Below are 21,432 nucleotides of genomic sequence, written 5' to 3' on the forward strand. Positions count from 1 at the left end.
CGGCCAGGAGACGGACGGGAGAGAGGGCGCAAGAGAGAGAACGAGAGAGATCTTGAAAGAAATTATCCGGAGAAATATGCGAGGGAGACGCGGAGGCCCTAGGTAGAGAGAGAGACGGAGGTTTTACGTCAGTAGAGAGGAGGAGGAAGAGAAGAGAGGAATCTGGGAGGAGGAGGAGCCGCTGTGAATATCGCCGACTGGACAGGGCGCTCACGGAGCGGCGCAGAGAGAATGAACCGGCTGTGACGTCACCGGGGGGAGGAGGAGGGAGGAAAGGATTAAACTGGGGGAAGAGGAGAGTGCAGGGAGAGGGCGGAGAGGAGGAGGAGAGGGAGAGCAGGGAGGGAGGGAAGAGCACGCGTGGAGCTGGTACAATGCAGAGGGTTTGAGCAAGGGCCGTTCCCATGACAACCAGCGGATTGCGGCTGTTGTCGGCACTTTCCAGCGGGGGCATTTGGGCCACGGAGAGTCCGGGGCACCACGGATACGATGAGAACGGCATTGGAGAGGTCTCCACGAGTCTATGGGTCTCTGTGCGAGTCTACGGGTCTCTGTGCGAGTCTATGGGTCTCTGTGCGAGTCTATGGGTCTCTGTGCCAGTCTATGGGTCTCTGTGCGAGTCTACGGGTCTCTGTGCGAGTCTATGGGTCTCCACAAGTCTATGGGTCTCTGTGCGAGTCTACGGGTCTCTGTGCCAGTCTATGGGTCTCTGTGCGAGTCTACGGGTCTCTGTGCGAGTCTACGGGTCTCTGTGCGAGTCTACGGGTCTATGTGCGAGTCTATGGGTCTCTGTGCGAGTCTACGGGTCTCCACAAGTCTATGGGTCTCTGTGCAAGTCTACGGGTCTCTGTGCGAGTCTACGGGTCCCTTTGTAAGTCGATGGGTTCCTGTGAAGCTGTCGGTCTCTGTGTAAGTCCGTATTGAAGGCTTTCGCGTGTCTGCCGTGCAGCAACTGCTGCTGCCGCAGGATCTGGCTGAGGGTGGACAGCGTTGACAGGGAGGAGGTGGTGGTGGCAGCGGCGGTGGTGGTTTCAGTGTTTCTGCCCACCATGACCTCTCGACCAGAACGCGTGGTGAGCAGAGAGGCCCCCTGTCTCTCCACAACCACGTGAGCACTCAAGAGGGACCCCACACTTAGCAGAGGGGGGACTCGTCGATAACCATCCGGCAGTTCACATGTTTGACCGTGCCGTCTCGCCCACACCGCTCAACCACCACGCTGCAGGCCACAACTCAAAACTAAACTTTTTATTTTTTTCCACCAGGTGTAAAGCCCACTGAGCTCTTTCTCAGAGGCGACCTGGTCACAAATTAGAGCTCAACGTCGGGTCGCGGGGGTGAAGTGGCTCATCACGTGCACATTTATAGCAGCCAAATACTCGAAGCACATGTTTCTAAATGTGGAGAAAATCCACAGCACCACGGGGAGCGCGAGAGACACGAAGTCTCCAAATATACAGCAGCAGCAGCAGGCGTCAGGGTCGGGATCGAACCCACAACCGCCTTGCACACCAGGCGAGGCACATAACTCACCCACCCACTCACCACACTGCAGGTCACAACTCACCCACCCACCTGCTCACCCCACCCGCTCACCACAATGCAGGTCACAACTCACCCACCCACTCACCACACTGCAGGTCACAACTCACCCACCCACTCACCACACTGCAGGTCACAACTCACCCACCCACCTGCTCACCCACCCGCTCACCCACCCGCTCACCACAATGCAGGTCACAACTCACCCACCCACTCACCACACTGCAGGTCACAACTCACCCACCCACCTGCTCACCCACCCGCTCACCACACTGCAGGTCACAACTCACCCACCCACTCACCACACTGCAGGTCACAACCCACCCACCAACCACACTGCAGGTCACGCCACTGCCCTGGACACCTCCCATGACCACCACCACCACCACCGCGTGTCCTCTCTCATCTACTGCTACTGTGTCACTACCCTGGTGATAGTGCTGCTTGCTGCTGCCCCCTTGGAGTTTAGGAGGGGGGGGGGGGGGGTCCAGAAAGGAGGGTTCAGGGCCCGAGTGGAGCAACACCACCCAACCTCAGGGTGAGAGGTCACGGAGTCGGAGGGTGAGGTGGGCGAGGGGGGTGAGGGGTCGGGGGGGGGGGGGCAGGGGTCGGGGGTTGGGCGAGAAGCCTGGGGGGGTGAAGGGTCAGGGGGGGGGTGAGGCGGCGAGAGGCCGGGGGGGTGAGGGCAGTGAGGGAGGTGAGGGGTCGGGTGAGGGGGGTGAGAGGTCGGGGGGGGGGGTGAGGGGTTGGGGGCGGGGTGAAGGGTCGGGGGGGGTGAGGGGTCGGGGGTGGGGTGAGGGGTCGGGTGAGGGGGGTGAGAGGTCGGGGGGGGGGGGTGAGGGGTTGGGGACGGGGTGAAGGGTCGGGGGGGTGAGGGGTCGGGGGTGGGGTGAGGGGTCGGGGGGCGGGGTGAGGGGTAGGGAGGGGTGAGGGGTCGGGGGCGGGGGTGAGGGGGTCGGGAGGGGTGAGGGGTCGGGAGGGATGAGGGGTCGGGGGGGGTGAAGGGTTGGAGGGGGGGTGAGGGGTCGGGGGGGGGTGAGGGGAGGGGTGAGGGGTCGGAAAGTGATGGTTCGCGTCTCACCTCGCTCACCGCCAGCTGTTCCCCTCCCCCAACGTATCGCGGGGGGCAGCCCAGGCTGCCCTCAGCCCCCTCCTCCTCCTCGCTGCTGCTGCCCTCACTGCCCCGGTCACCCGCGGCAACACCAGCATCACGGCTTCCGTGGGCTTTACCTCCTGCACATGCACACACACAGTTACACACACACAGTGTCACCCCCTGCACACACACAGTGTTACCACCCCCTGCACACACACACACACTGTTACCCCCTGCACACACACACAGTGTTACCACCCCCTGCACACACACACACAGTGTTACCACCCCCTGCACACACACACACACAGTGTTACCACCCCCTGCACACACACACACAGTGTCACCCCCTGCACACACACACACACACAGTGTTACCACCTCCTGCACACACACACACAGTGTTACCACCCCCTGCACACACACACACACACTGTTACCCCCTGCACACACACACAGTGTTACCCCCTGCACACACACACACACACAGTGTTACCACCTCCTGCACACACACACACAGTGTTACCACCTCCTGCACACACACACACACTGTTACCCCCTGCACACACACACAGTGTTACCACTCCCTGCACACACACACACACTGTTACCCCCTGCACACACACACAGTGTTACCACCCCCTGCACACACACACACAGTGTTACCACCCCCTGCACACACACACACAGTGTCACCCCCTGCACACACACACACAGTGTTACCCCCTGCACACACACACACACTGTTACCCCCTGCACACACACACACACTGTCACCCCCTGCACCACACACACACACAGTGTTACCACCCCCTGCACACACACACACACTGTCACCCCCTGCACCACACACACACACAGTGTTACCACCCCCTGCACACACACACACACAGTGTCACCCCCTGCACACACACACACACTGTTACCCCCTGCACACACACACACACAGTGTCACCCCCTGCACACACACACACACACTGTTACCCCCTGCACACACACACACAGTGTCACCCCCTGCACACACACACAGTGTTACCACCTCCTGCACACACACACACACACAGTGTCACCCCCTGCACACACACACACACAGTGTCACCCCCTGCACACACACACTGTTACCCCCTACACACACACACAGTGTTACCACCTCCTGCACACACACACACACAGTGTCACCCCCTGCACACACACACACACTGTTACCCCCTGCACACACACACACACTGTCACCCCCTGCACCACACACACACACAGTGTTACCACCCCCTGCACACACACACACACTGTCACCCCCTGCACCACACACACACACAGTGTTACCACCCCCTGCACACACACACACACAGTGTCACCCCCTGCACACACACACACACTGTTACCCCCTGCACACACACACACACAGTGTCACCCCCTGCACACACACACACACTGTTACCCCCTGCACACACACACACAGTGTCACCCCCTGCACACACACACAGTGTTACCACCTCCTGCACACACACACACACACACAGTGTCACCCCCTGCACACACACACACACAGTGTCACCCCCTGCACACACACACTGTTACCCCCTACACACACACACACAGTGTTACCACCTCCTGCACACACACACACAGTGTCACCCCCTGCACACACACACACAGTGTTACCACCTCCTGCACACACACACACAGTGTCACCCCCTGCACACACACACACACTGTTACCCCCTGCACACACACACACAGTGTTACCACCTCCTGCACACACACACACGGTGCTACAGTACCACAATATCTATCGCTCCAACTTCGACAGCAGAAATAGCCGCAGCAGTGGTCATAGTGGTGGCAGCTATAGCAACAGCAGCAGAACAAGCAGCTATAGCAACAGCAGCAGTAGATGCAGCAGTAGCAGCAGCAGTAAAGCAACAGTAGCAGCAGCAAAAGTAGCAGCGGCAACAGCAGAAGCAGCAGCAATAGCAGCAGTAGAAGCAGCAACAGCAACAGCAGAAGCAGCAACAGCAGCAGTAGAAGCAGCAACAGCAGCAGTAGAAGCAGCAACAGCAGCAGTAGAAGCAGCAACAGCAACAGCAGAAGCAGCAATAGCAGCAGTAGAAGCAGCAACAGCAGCAGTAGAAGCAGCAACAGCAGCAGTAGAAGCAGCAACAGCAGCAGTAGAAGCAGCAACAGCAACAGCAGAAGCAGCAGCAACAGCAGCAGTAGAAGCAGCAACAGCAGCAGTAGAAGCAGCAACAGCAGCAGTAGAAGCAGCAACAGCAGCAGTAGAAGCAGCAACAGCAACAGCAGAAGCAGCAGCAACAGCAGCAGTAGAAGCAGCAACAGCAGCAGTAGAAGCAGCAACAGCAGCAGTAGAAGCAGCAACAGCAGCAGTAGAAGCAGCAACAGCAGAAGCAGCAGCAACAGCAGCAGTAGAAGCAGCAACAGCAGAAGCAGCAGCAACAGCAACAGCAGAAGCAGCAGCAACAGCAGCAGCAGCAACAGCAGCAGCAGAAGCAGCAACAGCAACAGCAGAAGCAGCAGCAACAGCAGCAGTAGAAACAGCAACAGCAGAAGCAGCAACAGCAACAGCAGAAGCAGCAACAGCAGCAGTAGAAGCAGCAGCAATAGCAGCAGCAGCAGGAATAATGACGATGCATAATCCTCCCCGAGTCTCAAGACTCCTTCTCAGCAGGGTGCTGCTCCACTGTGACGCTTGGCCATGAGTGTTGAATGAAGGAGTGAAGGAGTGACGGAGTGAAGGAGTGGCGGAGTGAAGGAGTGAAGGAGTGACGGATGAAGGAGTGACAGAGTGACGGAGTGAAGGAGTGACAGAGTGACGGAGTGAAGGAGTGACAGAGTGAAGGAGTGACGGAGTGACGGAGTGGAGGAGTGACGGAGTGAAGGAGTGACAAAGTGACAGAGTGAAGGAGTGATGGAGTGAAGGAGTGACAGAGTGACGGAGTGAAAGAGTGAAGGAGTGAAGGAGTAAAGGAGTGACGGAGTGACGGAGTAACGGAGTGACAGAGTGAAGGAGTGAAGAAGTGACAGAGTGAAGGAGTGACAGAGTGACAGAGTGAAGGAGTGAAGGAGTGGCGGAGTGAAGGAGTGAAGGAGTGAAGGAGTGACAGAGTGACAGAGTGACAGAGTGAAGGAGTGACGGAGTGAAGGAGTGAAGGAGTGACGAAGTGACGGAGTGACGGAGTGACAGAGTGAAGGAGTGAAGAAGTGACAGAGTGAAGGAGTGACAGAGTGACAGAGTGAAGGAGTGAAGGAGTGGCGGAGTAAAGGAGTGACAGAGTGAAGGAGTGAAGGAGTGACGGAGTGAAGGAGTGAAGGAGTGACAGAGTGACAGAGTGACAGAGTGAAGGAGTGACAGAGTGAAGGAGTGAAGGAGTGGCGGAGTGAAGGAGTGAAGGAGTGAAGGAGTGAAGGAGTGACAGAGTGACAGAGTGACGAAGTGACGGAGTGACGGAGTGACAGAGTGACAGAGTGACAGAGTGACAGAGTGAAGGAGTGAAGGAGTGAAGGAGTGACAGAGTGAAGGAGTGGCGGAGTGAAGGAGTGACGCTTCGCGTGGAAGGAGACCAGAGAGCACCCCGCGCGGCACACGAGGGGGCAGCACTCGCAGCTCTGCACAGATGGGTCCATGAACCCACTTGCTGTGCCGCCACGCACCCCCCGCCCATCCCTCACCGAGGCGCGCATCCCTCACGCTCTCCACGCTCCAGCTCCGCCAGCTCCCGCACCCCCAGGGGCCCCCACCCCCGCGTGGAGAGCCCCTCGGCACGGGGGACCCCCTCTCAGCCCGCATCGGGGTCCCCTCCCTGCCCCTTCCCTCCCTCCCCTCCCTCTCCCTGTCCCTCCCTTCCCTCTCCTCCCTGTCCCTGCCCTCTCCTCCCTCTCCTCACCCTCCCCTCCCTCTCCCTGCCCTCTCCTCCCTCTCCTCACCCTCCCCTCCCTGTCCCTGCCCTCCCCTCCCTCTCCCTGCCCTCCCTCTCCCTGCCCTCCCTTCCCTCTCCTCCCTCTCCCTGCCCTCTCCTCACCCTCCCCTCCCTGTCCCTGCCCTCCCCTCCCTCTCCCTGCCCTCCCTCTCCCTGCCCTCCCTTCCCTCTCCTCCCTCTCCCTGCCCTCTCCTCCCTCTCCTCACCCTCCCCTCCCTGTCCCTGCCCTCTCCTCCCTCTCCCTCCCTCTCCTCACCCTCTCCTCCCTATCCCTCCCTCACTTTCTGCATCTCCCTTCTCACGCCCTGCGCTCTCTCCTTTGTTCTCCCCTCTCTTAGCCGACTCTCCCGGCCGCTCCCCCTCCCTCTCTCCCCCCCCCTCTCTCCCCCCCCCTCACTCTCTCTCCTCCCTGCCGCTCTCCCCGCCGCTCTCGATGCGAGTCGCTTCTCCCCCTCCAGAAGCTCCCCCGGCCGCTCCTCCTCGTGTGGGTGACGTCGTTTCGTGTGGGCGGGGCCTCGTGTATAATTTACACACACACACACCTACACACACACCTACACATCTACACCTCACACGGTCATGCACACACCTACACACACACCTACACCACACACTGTCATGCACACACCTACACACACACCTACACACACACCACACACTGTCATGCACACACCTACACACACACCTACACACACGCCTACACGCACACCTACACACACACACCTACACACACACACCTACACACACTGTTATGCACATACCTACACACACACCTACTCCACACACTGTCATGCACACACCTACACACAAACCTACACCAGACACTGTCATGCACACACCTACCCACACACACCTACACACACTGTCATGCACACACCTACACGCACACCTACACACCTACACGCCTACACGCACACCTACACACACACACCTACACACACTCTCATGCACACACCTACACGCACGCCTACACACCTACACGCCTACACGCACACTGTCATGCACACACCTACACACCTACACCCACACACTGTCATGCACACACCTACACGCACACCTATACACCTACACGACTACACGCACACTGCCATGTACACACCTACACCACACACTGTCATGCACACACCTACACACACACCTACACACAACAACAACAACCGCCATTCCCACTAAGTGTCGTCACCACGACGCTTGTGCCAGGCCATGTGCACCTTGAGGCCACGTGAAGTGTCGAACGCCCGCTGGCCTACACACACTCCTACATACATATTACACACACACAGCTACACACACACACACACCTACACACACCCTATACACACACTGCTACACAGACATACACCCCGACACACAAAGCCCTACACACACACAAAGCCCTACACACACACAGCTACACACACACCTACACACACCCTATACACACACTGCTACACAGACATACACCCCGACACACAAAGCCCTACACACACACAAAGCCCTACACACACACAAAGCCCTACACACACACAAAGCCCTACACACACACAAAGCCCTACACACACACAAAGCCCTACACACACAAAGCCCTACACACACACAAAGCCCTACACACACACAAAGATCCCCCATGTAGCCTCAACAGAGTGCAGGGACAAGTGCAATCAGCAAAGCCCCGATGAACGTACACGGGGGGGGGGGAGGGGGGTGGTCAGAACCACGCCAGACCGCCTTTGTCTCCCCATTTGAGGCTGAGTCGACGCAGGGGAGGCCCAGGACCGGTTTAGATAACCGTGAGCGGGTGGACGGGTTTGTCGCAAGGTGTGTGTGGTGAGTGGGGTGTGAGTGTGGTGAGTGGGGTGGGAGTGTGGTGAGTGGGGTGTGAGTGTGGTGAGTGGGGGGTGGAAGGGGCTGGTGAGTGGGGGGTGGGAGCGTGGTGAGTGGGGGGTGGGAGCGTGGTGAGTGGGGTGAGTGGGGTGTGAGCGTGGTAAGTGGGGTGTGAATGTGGTGAGTGGGGTGTGGGTGTGGTGAGTGGGGTGTGAGCGTGGTGAGTGGGGTGGCAGTGTGGTGAGTGGGGTGGGAGTGTGGTGAGTGGGGTGGCAGTGTGGTGAGTGAGGTGTTAGTGTGGTGAGTGGGGTGTGAGTGTGGTGAGTGGGGGGTGGAAGGGGCTGGTGAGTGGGGGGTGGGAGCGTGGTGAGTGTGGTGAGTGGGGTGGGAGCATGGTGAGTGGGGTGGGAGTGTGGTGAGTGGGGTGGGAGTGTGGTGAATGGGGTGTGAGTGTGGTGAGTGGGGTGTGAGTGTGGTGAGTGGGGTGGGAGTGGGGTGTGAGTGTGGTGAGTGGGGTGTGAGTGTGGTTAGTGGGGTGTGAGTGTGGTGAGTGTGGTGAGTGTGGTGTGAGTGTGGTGAGTGGGGGGTGAGCATGGTGAGTGGGGTGTGAGTGTGGTGAGTGTGGTGGGAGTGTGGTGAGTGGGGTGTGAGTGTGGTGAGTGGGGGGTGAGTGTGGTGAGTGGGGTGTGAGTGTGGTGAGTGGGGTGTGAGTGTGGTGAGTGGGGTGGGAGTGTGGTGAGTGGGGTGTGGTGAGTGGGGGGTGTGAGTGTGGTGAGTGGGGTGTGAGTGTGGTGAGTGGGGTGTGAGCATGGTGAGTGGGGTGGGAGTGTGGTGAGTGGGGTGTGAGCGTGGTGAGTGGGGTGGGAGTCTGGTGAGTGGGGGGTGTGAGTGTGGTGAGTGGGGTGTGAGTGTGGTGGGAGCGTGGTGAGTGGGGTGGGAGTGTGGTGAGTGGGGTGTGAGTGTGGTGAGTGGGGGGTGAGTGTGGTGAGTGGGGTGTGAGTGTGGTGAGTGGGGGGTGAGTGTGGTGAGTGGGGTGGGAGCGTGGTGAGTGGGGGGTGTGAGTGTGGTGAGTGGGGTGTGTGTGGTGGGAGTGTGGTGAGTGGGGTGTGGGAGCGTGGTGAGTGGGGTGTGGGAGTGTGGTGAGTGGGGGGTGGGAGTGTGGTGAGTGGGGTGTAAGTGTGGTGAGTGGGGTGTGAGTGTGGTGAGTGGGGGGTGGGAGCGTGGTGAGTGGGGGGTGAGTGTGGTGAGTGTGGTGAGTGTGGTGAGTGGGGGGTGGGAGTGTGGTGAGTGGGGTGGGAGTGTGGTGAGTGGGGTGGGAGCGTGGTGAGTGTGGTGAGTGGGGTGTGAGTGTGGTGAGTGGGGTGGGAGCATGGTGAGTGTGGTGAGTGGGGTGGGAGTGTGGTGAGTGGGGTGTGAGTGTGGTGAGTGTGGTGAGTGGGGTGTGAGTGTGGTGAGTGGGGTGTGAGTGTGGTGAGTGGGGTGTGAGTGTGGTGAGTGGGGTGTGAGTGTGGTGAGTGGGGTGGGAGTGTGGTGAGTGGGGTGGGAGCGTGGTGAGTGTGGTGAGTGGGGTGTGAGTGTGGTGAGTGAGGTGTGAGTGTGGTGAGTGGGGTGTGAGTGTGGTGAGTGGGGTGGGAGCGTGGTGAGTGTGGTGAGTGGGGTGGGAGCGTGGTGAGTGTGGTGAGTGGGGTGTGAGTGTGGTGAGTGGGGTGTGAGTGTGGTGAGTGGGGTGGGAATGTGGTGAGTGGGGTGGGAGCGTGGTGAGTGTGGTGAGTGGGGTGTGAGTGTGGTGAGTGGGGTGTGAGTGTGGTGAGTGGGGTGTGAGTGTGGTGAGTGGGGTGTGAGTGTGGTGAGTGGGGTGTGAGTGTGGTGAGTGCGGTGTGAGTGTGGTGAGTGGGGTGTGAGTGTGGTGAGTGGGGTGGGAGTGTGGTGAGTGGGGTGGGAGCGTGGTGAGTGTGGTGAGTGGGGTGTGAGTGTGGTGAGTGGGGTGGGAGTGTGGTGAGTGGGGTGGGAGCGTGGTGAGTGTGGTGAGTGCGGTGTGAGTGTGGTGAGTGGGGTGTGAGTGTGGTGAGTGTGGTGAGTGGGGTGTGAGTGTGGTGAGTAGGGTGGGAGCGTGGTGAGTGTGGTGAGTGGGGTGGGAGTGTGGTGAGTGGGGTGTGAGTGTGGTGAGTGTGGTGAGTGGGGTGTGAGTGTGGTGAGTGGGGTGTGAGTGTGGTGAGTGGGGTGTGAGTGTGGTGAGTGGGGTGTGAGTGTGGTGAGTGGGGTGGGAGTGTGGTGAGTGGGGTGGGAGCGTGGTGAGTGTGGTGAGTGGGGTGTGAGTGTGGTGAGTGAGGTGTGAGTGTGGTGAGTGGGGTGGGAGCGTGGTGAGTGTGGTGAGTGGGGTGTGAGTGTGGTGAGTGGGGTGGAAGTGTGGTGAGTGGGGTGGGAGCGTGGTGAGTGTGGTGAGTGGGGTGTGAGTGTGGTGAGTGGGGTGGGAGTGTGGTGAGTGGGGTGGGAGCGTGGTGAGTGTGGTGAGTGGGGTGTGAGTGTGGTGAGTGGGGTGTGAGTGTGGTGAGTGGGGTGTGAGTGTGGTGAGTGGGGTGTGAGTGTGGTGAGTGGGGTGTGAGTGTGGTGAGTGCGGTGTGAGTGTGGTGAGTGGGGTGTGAGTGTGGTGAGTGGGGTGGGAGTGTGGTGAGTGGGGTGGGAGCGTGGTGAGTGTGGTGAGTGGGGTGTGAGTGTGGTGAGTGGGGTGGGAGTGTGGTGAGTGGGGTGGGAGCGTGGTGAGTGTGGTGAGTGCGGTGTGAGTGTGGTGAGTGGGGTGTGAGTGTGGTGAGCGTGGTGAGTCAGACTGCGATTCCCAAGTGACATCACCACGCGGGCAGCGATGGCACCTCACGAGCCAGCGCCATCCCGACTTCAACATCACGCGCTCGCCCTCACACCACCGTCTCTCTCACCCCGCACTCTCACTCATCATCACGACCTCAACTTGTACCGCTGCTGCTGAGCCACCACTCGCCACGGCGCCAGCTCCTCCTCCTCCTCGCCCCTCGCTCTCGACCAGAGAGAGAGCGACGGGGGACGACTCAGAGGCGTCAGGAGGAGGAACCACAGACGAAGAGTGGGAAGGCAGCAGCAGCCGCCGCCATGCAGTGAGGAGCCGGTGCCAAATTCCCTGCCCTCACCCCAAGCTCTGTGGTCCTCTACATACGAAGGCCTTACTGGACCCTTTTTCGTGACCAACGACGCACATGTACGTCGTCCGTTGTTTCCTTCCGATTCCGTTCCGATGTCATCGGAACGTAACCGGAGGGAGAAAATTAAAATAAAATGACGTTGTCGGTGTCGAGGCGGATGCGGCAGGAGGGGCGTGTTGCACAGCTTTTGGCGCCGGCCATCGTAAAGAGGTGGCGGCAATCGTGTCGCTAAGGTCATCTGGCGCGAGTGACGACGTATTCATGGAAACAACAACGGCGCTGCTACTGCGACGCCTCTCTCGAAGTACAATGAACGCAGCGAACCCGCCTTGCGCGTTCCGAGATCCTGGCGGTGAACGGGACACATCTCCCACCCTACCCTGCAACTTGCGGTCATCTCGGCAAACGGTGAAAGGGGATAACAACATACGGGGTGAAGCGGGGCACAGCCGGAGGCACGCCACGCGTGCGAGGGGGGACACTCAGTCCCGCACGAGCACACGGCAAGTCCACGCTGGTGCTGCGCCGCCTTCTCCCGGCGAGCCAGGGAGCAGCTCCGCCCTGACGCCCACGGCTTCACGACGCTCGCCACAAGTTGACCTGGTTCGTTTACGTGCATCCACAGTGCCAGGTCACAGGCCACGTGTGTGGCTACTGCCACCCAAGTCAAGTTACGTTTCCTTCACCTCAAACACGTGACGCCTTTCTGGTACAAATCTGTCACTCAACTCAAATCTGCCATCGCGTTAACAGCCATCTCGTCTACGCTGACAGACACTCTCGCGCACAATCGCACGTACTTCAACAACAGATTGTTGGGGCAAGTGCCGTTAGCGAATCGGGTCTATGATAGGGGTGTGTGAGCGGTCGCCACCACTCCCGGCCGCCTTTGTCTCCCCAGTGGTGATGTCTACACGCCGCTCCAAATGCTCGTCTGAGCCTGATTCCATCTACAGGGAGGTCGATTACTGCATATACGTGCAAAGACAAAGGTCCCCCGTATAGCCATAACAGACTGTTGGGGCAAGTGCGTTTAGCGAGCACCTATGAAGGCTGGCCATCATCACGCCCGGCCGCCTTTGCCTACCCAGTGGCGATGTTTACTACACACCGCACCAGGTACTCATTTACGGCCGAGTCGACCTAAGGGAGGCTCGGCCGTAAATGAGCCCACGTACCCACACACACCCCCACGCACCCACCCACGTACCCACACACACCCACACGTACCCCCACACACCCCCACGCACACCCCCACGTACCCACACACACCCCACGCACACCCCCACGTACCCACACACACCCCACGCACACCCCCACGTACCCACACACACCCCCACGTACCCACACACACCCCCACGCACACCACCACGTATCCACACACACCCCCACGTACCCACACACACCCCCACGCACCCACCCACGTACCCACACACACCCCCACGTACCCACACACACCCCCACGCACACCCCCACGTACCCACACACACCCCCACGCACCCACACACACCCCCACGCACCCACCCACGTACCCACACACACCCCCACACACACCCCCACATACCCACACACACCCACACATACACACCCCCACACACGTACCCACACACACCCCCACGCACACCCCCACGTACCCACACACACCCCCACGCACCCCAAAGCACCCACACACGTACCCACACACATCCCCACGCACCCACACCCCCACGCACGTACCCACACACACCCCACGCTCCCACACATCATGCATGCACATACCCAGACACGCGCTCACACGAACGCACACGCACGCACACAAACACACACGCACACACGCATACACACACACGCATACACGCACACACACATGCACACACGCACACACTAACGCCACTCCCATGACATCTGCCGACCTCATCACTAATTAAGGCTCTCATGAATAATTTACACCGTCACTGCCCACTCCCCACATACACACCACACACTCACCACACTCACACCACACACTCACCATACTCACCCCACACTCACACCAAACACTCACACCACACTCACCTCACACTCTCCCCACACTCACCCCACACTCACCCCACACTCACCCCAACCTCCCCACACTTACCCCACACTCACCTCACACTCACCCCACACTCCCCACACACACCCCACACTCTCCCCACACTCACCCCACACTCCCCACACTCACCCCACACTCTCCCCACACTCACCCCACACTCCCCACACTCACCCCACACTCTCCCCACACTCACCTCACACTCACCCCACACTCACCTCACACTCACCCCACACTCCCCACACTCACCCCACACTCCCCACACTCACCCCACACTCTCCCCACACTCACCCCACACTCCCCACACTCACCTCACACTCACCCCACACTCACCTCACACTCTCCCCACACTCACCCCACACTCACCCCACACTCACCCCACACTCCCCACACTCACCCCACACTCACCTCACACTCACCCCACACTCCCCACACACCCCACACTCACCTCACACTCACCCCACACTCACCTCACACTCACCCCACACTCACCCCACACTCATCATCAACACTAACACTACCATCATCATCACCACTAACACTACCATCATCATCACCACTAACACTACCATCATCATCACCACTAACACTACCATCATCATCAACACTAACACTACCATCATCATCACCACTAATACTACCACCATCATCATCACCACTAACACTACCATCATCATCACCACTAACACTACCATCATCATCACCACTAACACTACTATCATCATCACCACTAACACTACCATCATCATCACCACTAACACTACCATCATCATCAACACTAACACTACCATCATCATCACCACTAATACTACCACCATCATCATCACCACTAACACTACCATCATCATCACCACTAACACTACCATCATCATCACCACTAACACTACCATCATCATCACCACTAACACTACCATCATCATCACCACTAACACTACCATCGTCATCACCACTAACACTACCATCATCATCACCACTAACACTACTATCATCACCACTAACACTACCATCATCATCACCACTAACACTACCATCATCATCACCACTAATACTACCACTACCATCATCATCACCACTACCACTACCATCATCATCACCACTAACACTATCATCATCATCACCACTAACACTATCATCATCACCACTAACACTACCATCATCATCACCACTAACACTACCATCATCATCACCACTAACACTACCATCATCATCACCACTAATACTACCACTACCATCATCATCACCACTAACACTACCATCATCATCACCACTAACACTACCATCATCATCACCACTAATACTACCACTACCATCATCATCACCACTAACACTACCATCATCATCACCACTAACACTACCATCATCATCACCACTAACACTACCACCATCATCATCACCACTAACACTACCACTACCATCATCATCACAACTAACACTACCATCATCATCACAACTAACACTACCATCATCATCATCACCACTAACACTACCATCACCACCACCACTAATACCACCATCATCATCACCACTAACACTACCACTACCATCATCATCACCACTAACACTACCACTACCATCACCACTAACACTACCATCATCATCATCGCCACTAATACTACCACTACCATCATCATCATCGCCACTACCACTACCATCATCATCACCACTAATACTAATACTACCACTACCATCATCATCATCGCCACTAAAACTACCATCATCATCATCGCCACTAATACTACCACTACCATCATCATCACCACTAACACTACCATCATCATCACCACTAATACTACCACTACCATCATCATCACCACTAACACTACCATCATTAATCATCACCACTAACACTACCACTACCATCACCATCACCACTAACACTACCATCACCACCACCACTAATACTACCATCATCATCACCACTAACACTACCACTACCATCACCACTAACACTACCATCATCATCATCGCCACTAACACTACCACTACCATCATCATCACCACTAACACTACCACTACCATCATCATCACCACTAACACTACCACTACCATCACCACTAACACTACCATCATCATCATAGCCACTAACACTACCACTACCATCATCATCACCACTAACACTACCACTACCATCACCACTAATACTACTACCATCATCATCACCACTGACACTACCACTACCATCACCACTAACACTACCATCATCGCCACTAACACTACCACTACCATCATCATCACCACTAACACTACCATCACCACTAATACTACCACCATCATCATCACCACTAACACTACCACTACCATCATCATCACCACTGACACTACCACTACCATCACCACTAACACTACCATCATCGCCACTAACACTACCACTACCATCATCATCACCACTAACACTACCATCATCATCATCATCGCCACTAACACTACCATCACCACTAATACTACCACCATCATCATCACCACTAACACTACCACTACCATCATCATCACCACTGACACTACCACTACCATCACCACTAACACTACCATCATCGCCACTAACACTACCACTACCATCATCATCACCACTAACACTACCATCATCATCATCATCGCCACTAACACTACCATCATCATCATCATCACCACTAACACTACCATCATCATCATCACCACTAATACTACCATCATCACCACTAACACTACCATCATCATCATCACCACTAACACTACCACTACCATCATCATCACCACTAACACTACCATCATCATCATCATCACCACTAACACTACCACTACCATCATCATCACCACTAACACTACCATCACCACCACCACCACTAATACTACCACCATCATCATCACCACTAACACCACCACTACCATCATCATCACCACTAACACTACCATCACCACCACCACCACTAATACTACCACCATCATCATCACCACTAACACTACCACTACCATCATCATCACCACTAACACTACCATCATCATCATCACCACTAACACTACCATCATCATCATCATCACCACTAACACTACCACCATCATCATCTTCACTAACACTACCACTACCATCATCATCACCACTAACACTACCATCACCACCACCACCACTAATACTACCACTACCATCATCATCATCACCACTAACACTACCATCATCATCATCACCACTAATACTACCACCATCATCATCACCACTAATACTACCACTACCATCATCACCACCACTAACACTACCATCATCATCATCACCACTAACACTACCATCATCATCATCATCATCACCACTAATACTACCACCATCATCATCTTCACTAACACTACCACTACCATCATCATCACCACTAACACTACCATCATCATCATCATCACCACTAACACTACCATCACCACCACCACCACTAATACTACCATCATCATCACTAACACCACCATCATCATCGCCACTAACACTACCATCACCATCATCACCACTAACACTACAATCATCATCATCACCACTAACACTACCATCATCATCAATAACACCACCATCATCATCGCCACTAACACTACCATCACCATCATCACCACCAACACTACCATCACCAACACCACCACTAATACTACCACCATCATCATCGCCACTAACACTACCATCATCACCACTAACACTACCATCATCATCATCACCACTAACACTACCATCATCACCACTACCATCATCATCACCACTAACACTACCATCACCATCACCACCACTAACACTACCATCATCATCACCACTATCACTACCATCATCATCACCACCACTAACACTACCATCATCATCACCACCACCACTACCATCATCATCACCACCACTAACACTACCATCATCATCACCACCACTAACACTACCATCATCATCATCACCACTAACACTACCATCATCATCACCACTAACACTACCATCATCATCATCATCACACACTACCATCATCATCACCACTAACACTACCATCACAATCACCACCACTAACACTACCATCATCACCACTACCACTACCATCATCATCATCACCACCACTACCATCATCATCACCACCACTAACACTACCATCATCATCACCACCACCACTACCATCATCATCACCACCACTAACTCCACCATCATCATCACCACCACTACCACTACCATCATCATCACCACCACAAACACCACCATCATCATCACCACCACTAACACTACCATCATCATCACCACCACTAACACCACCATCATCATCACCACCACTACCACTACCACCATCATCATCACCACTAATACTACCATCATCATCACCACCACTAACACTACCATCATCATCACCACTAACACTACCATCATCATCATCGCCACTAACACTACCATCATCATCATCATCACCACTAACACTACCATCATCATCATCACCACTAACACTACCATCATCATCACCACCACTACCATCATCATCACCACTAACACTACCATCATCATCATCACCACCACTAACACTACCATCATAATCACCAACACTAACACTACCATCATCATCATCGCCACTAACACTACCATCATCATCATCACCACTAACACTACCATCATCATCATCACCACTACCATCATCATCACCACTAACACTACCATCATCATCATCACCACCACTAACACTACCATCATAATCACCAACACTAACACTACCATCATCATCATCACCACTAACACTACCATCATCATCATCACCACTAACACTACCATCATCATCACCACCACTACCATCATCATCACCACTAACACTACCATCATCATCATCATCACCACTAACACTACCATCATCATCATCACCACCACTAACACTACCATCATCATCACCACCACTAACACTACCATCATCATCATCACCACTAACACTACCATCATCATCACCACTACCATCATCATCATCATCACCACTAACACTACCACCATCATCATCGCCACTAACACTACCATCATCATCACCACCACTACCATCATCATCACCACCACCACTAACACTACCATCATCATCATCATCACCACCGCTAACACTACCATCATCACCACCACCACCACTAACACTACCATCATCATCATCACCACTAACACTACCATCATCATCATCACCACCACTAACACTACCATCATCATCACCACCACTAACACTACCATCACCATCATCACCACTAACACTACCATCACCACCACCACCACTAACACTACCATCATCATCACCACCACTAACACTACCATCATCATCACCACCACTAACACTACCATCACCATCATCACCACTAACACTACCATCATCACCACCACCACTAACACTATCATCATCATCACCACTACCATCATCATCATCACCACTAACACTACCACCATCATCACCACCACTACCACTATCATCATCACCACCACTACCACTACTATCATCATCATCATCATCACCACTACCACTACCATCATCATCATCACCACTACCATCATCACCACTAACAATACCATCATCCCCATCATCACCACTAACACTACCATCATCATCACCACCACTAACACTACCATCATCATCACCACTACCACTACCATCATCACCATCATCACAATCAACATCACCACTACCACGACCATCATCACCATTATGACCACTAACACTACCGGCGTGTGTGTGCGTGAGTTTGTGTGTGCGTGAGTTTGTGTGTGCGTGAGTTTGTGTGTGCGTGAGTTAGTGTGTGCGTGAGTCTGTGTGTGCGTGAGTCAGTGTGTGCGTGAGTTTCTGTGTGCGTGAGTTTGTGTGTGCGTGAGTTTGTGTGTGCGTGAGTTTGTGTGTGTGTGAGTTTGTGTGTGCGTGAGTTTGTGTGTGTTAGTTTGTGTGTGCGTGAGTTTGTGTGTGCGCGAGTCTGTGCGTGCGTGAGTTTGTGTGTGTGAGTTTGTGTGTGCGTGAGTTTGTGTGTGCGCGAGTCTGTGCGTGCGTGAGTTTGTGTGTGTTAGTTTGTGTGTGCGTGAGTTTGTGTGTGCGCGAGTCTGTGCGTGCGTGAGTTTGTGTGTGTGTGACTGCGAGTATGTGTGCGTGAGTTTGTGTGTGCGTGAGTTTGTGTGTGCGTGAGTTTGTGTGTGCGTGAGTTTGTGTGTGCTTGAGTCTGTGAGTGCGTGAGTTTGTGTGTGTGCGACTGCGAGTGTGTGTGTGTGAGTTTGTGTGTGCGTGAGTTTGTGTGTGCGTGAGTTTGTGTGTGCGTGACTGCGAGTGTGTTAGTTTGTGTGTGCGTGAGTTTGTGTGTGCATGACTGCGAGTGTGTGTGTGTGTGAGTTTGTGCGTGCGTGCGTGAATTTGTGTGTGCGTGACTGCGAGTGTGTGTGCGTGAGTCTGTGAGTGCGTGAGTCTGTGTGTGTGAGTCTGTGTGTGCGTGAGTTTGTGTGTGTGTGAGTTTGTGTGTGCGTGAGTTTGTGTGTGCGTGAGTTTGTGTGTGCGTGACTGCGAGTGTGTGTGTGAGTTTGTGTGTGCGTGAGTTTGTGTGTGCGTGACTGCGAGTGTGTGTGCGTGAGTTTGTGTGTGCGTGAGTTTGTGTGTGCGTGAGTTTGTGCGTGAGTTTGTGCGTGCGTGAGTCTGTGCGTGCGTGAGTCGAGTCTGTGTGTGCGTGAGTTTGTGTGTGCGTGAGTTTGTGTGTGCGTGAGTTTGTGCGTGCGTGAGTCTGTGTCTGCGTGAGTTTGTGTCTGCGTGAGTTTGTGTGTGCGTGAGTTTGTGCGTGCGTGAGTTTGTGTGTGTGTGAGTTTGTGTGTGTGTGAGTTTGTGTGTGTGAGTCTGTGTGTGCGTGAGTTTGTGTGTGCGTGAGTTTGTGCGTGTGTGAGTCTGTGTCTGCGTGAGTCTGTGTGTGTGTGAGTCTGTGTGTGCGTGAGTCTGTGTGTGCGTGAGTTTGTGTGTGCGTGAGTTTGTGTGTGCGTGAGTTTGTGCGTGCGTGAGTCTGTGTCTGCGTCAGTTTGTGTGTGAGTTTGTGTGTGCGTGAGTCTGTGTGTGCGTGAGTCTGTGTGTGCGTGAGTCAGCAAACCTTCCATCATTCCGTATACTGACCCTGGGGGGTGTGACCCCTGACCCTGACGCGAACCCTGGGAGGGGGAGTCACACTGCCGTCATGGTCGTTCTCCCGTGGCGTGCAAGTCCTGTGCGGCAGTGGTGGCGGTGGTGGCGGTGGTGGTGCTACTGGTGGTGGTGGCGGTGGTGGCAGTGGTGGCGGTGGTGGCGGTGGTGGCGGTGGTGGTGCTACTGGTGGTGGTGGCGGTGGTGGCGGTGGTGGCGGTGGCGGCGGTGTTGGTGCTACTGGCGGTGTTGGCGGTGGTGGCGGTGTTGGTGCTACTGGCGGTGTTGGCGGTGGTGGTGGTGGTGGCGGTGGCAGTGGCGGTGGTGGCAGTGTTGGTGCTACTGGCGGTGGTAGTGGCGGTGTTGGTGCTATTGGCGGTGGTGGCGGTGGCAGTGGCGGTGGTGTTGGTGCTACTGGTGGTGGTGGCGGTGGTAGCAGTGTTGGTGCTACTGGCGGTGTTGGCGGTGGTAGCAGTGGCGGTGGTTGCAGTGTTGGTGCTACTGGCGGTGTTGGCGGTGGTGGCGGTGGTGGTGGCGGTGGTGGCGGTGTTGGTGCTACTGGCGGTGGTGGTTGTGGTGGCAGTGGTGGTGGTGTTGGCGGTGTTGGCGGTGTTAGTTGTGGTGGCGGTGTTGGCGGTGTTGGTGCTACTGGTGGTGGTGGCGGTGGTGGCGGTGTTGGCGGTGTTGGTGCTACTGGTGGTGGTGGCGGTGGTGGCGGTGGTGGTGGTGTTGGTGCTACTGGCGGTGGTGGCAGTGTTGGTGCTACTGGCGG

At 55.5% G+C, this 21,432-nt stretch overlaps 1 protein-coding gene across 1 annotated transcript in view; it reads right to left on the reverse strand.

The window, feature by feature from the left end:
* The window catches only part of LOC144950145 (uncharacterized), a 52,749-nt gene that overhangs the window by 21,552 nt on the left and 9,765 nt on the right, over window positions 1-21,432 (reverse strand). Inside the window, exon 6 of the mRNA XM_078880206.1 lies at window positions 2,624-2,775. Within this exon, the coding sequence (XP_078736332.1) occupies window positions 2,624-2,775 (152 nt within the window). The remainder of the gene's footprint in view (window positions 1-2,623; window positions 2,776-21,432) is intronic.

The sequence above is a fragment of the Lampetra fluviatilis genome, chromosome 56 (genome assembly GCF_964198595.1).
Source record: "Lampetra fluviatilis chromosome 56, kcLamFluv1.1, whole genome shotgun sequence".
Taxonomy (NCBI): Eukaryota; Metazoa; Chordata; class Hyperoartia; order Petromyzontiformes; family Petromyzontidae; genus Lampetra; species Lampetra fluviatilis.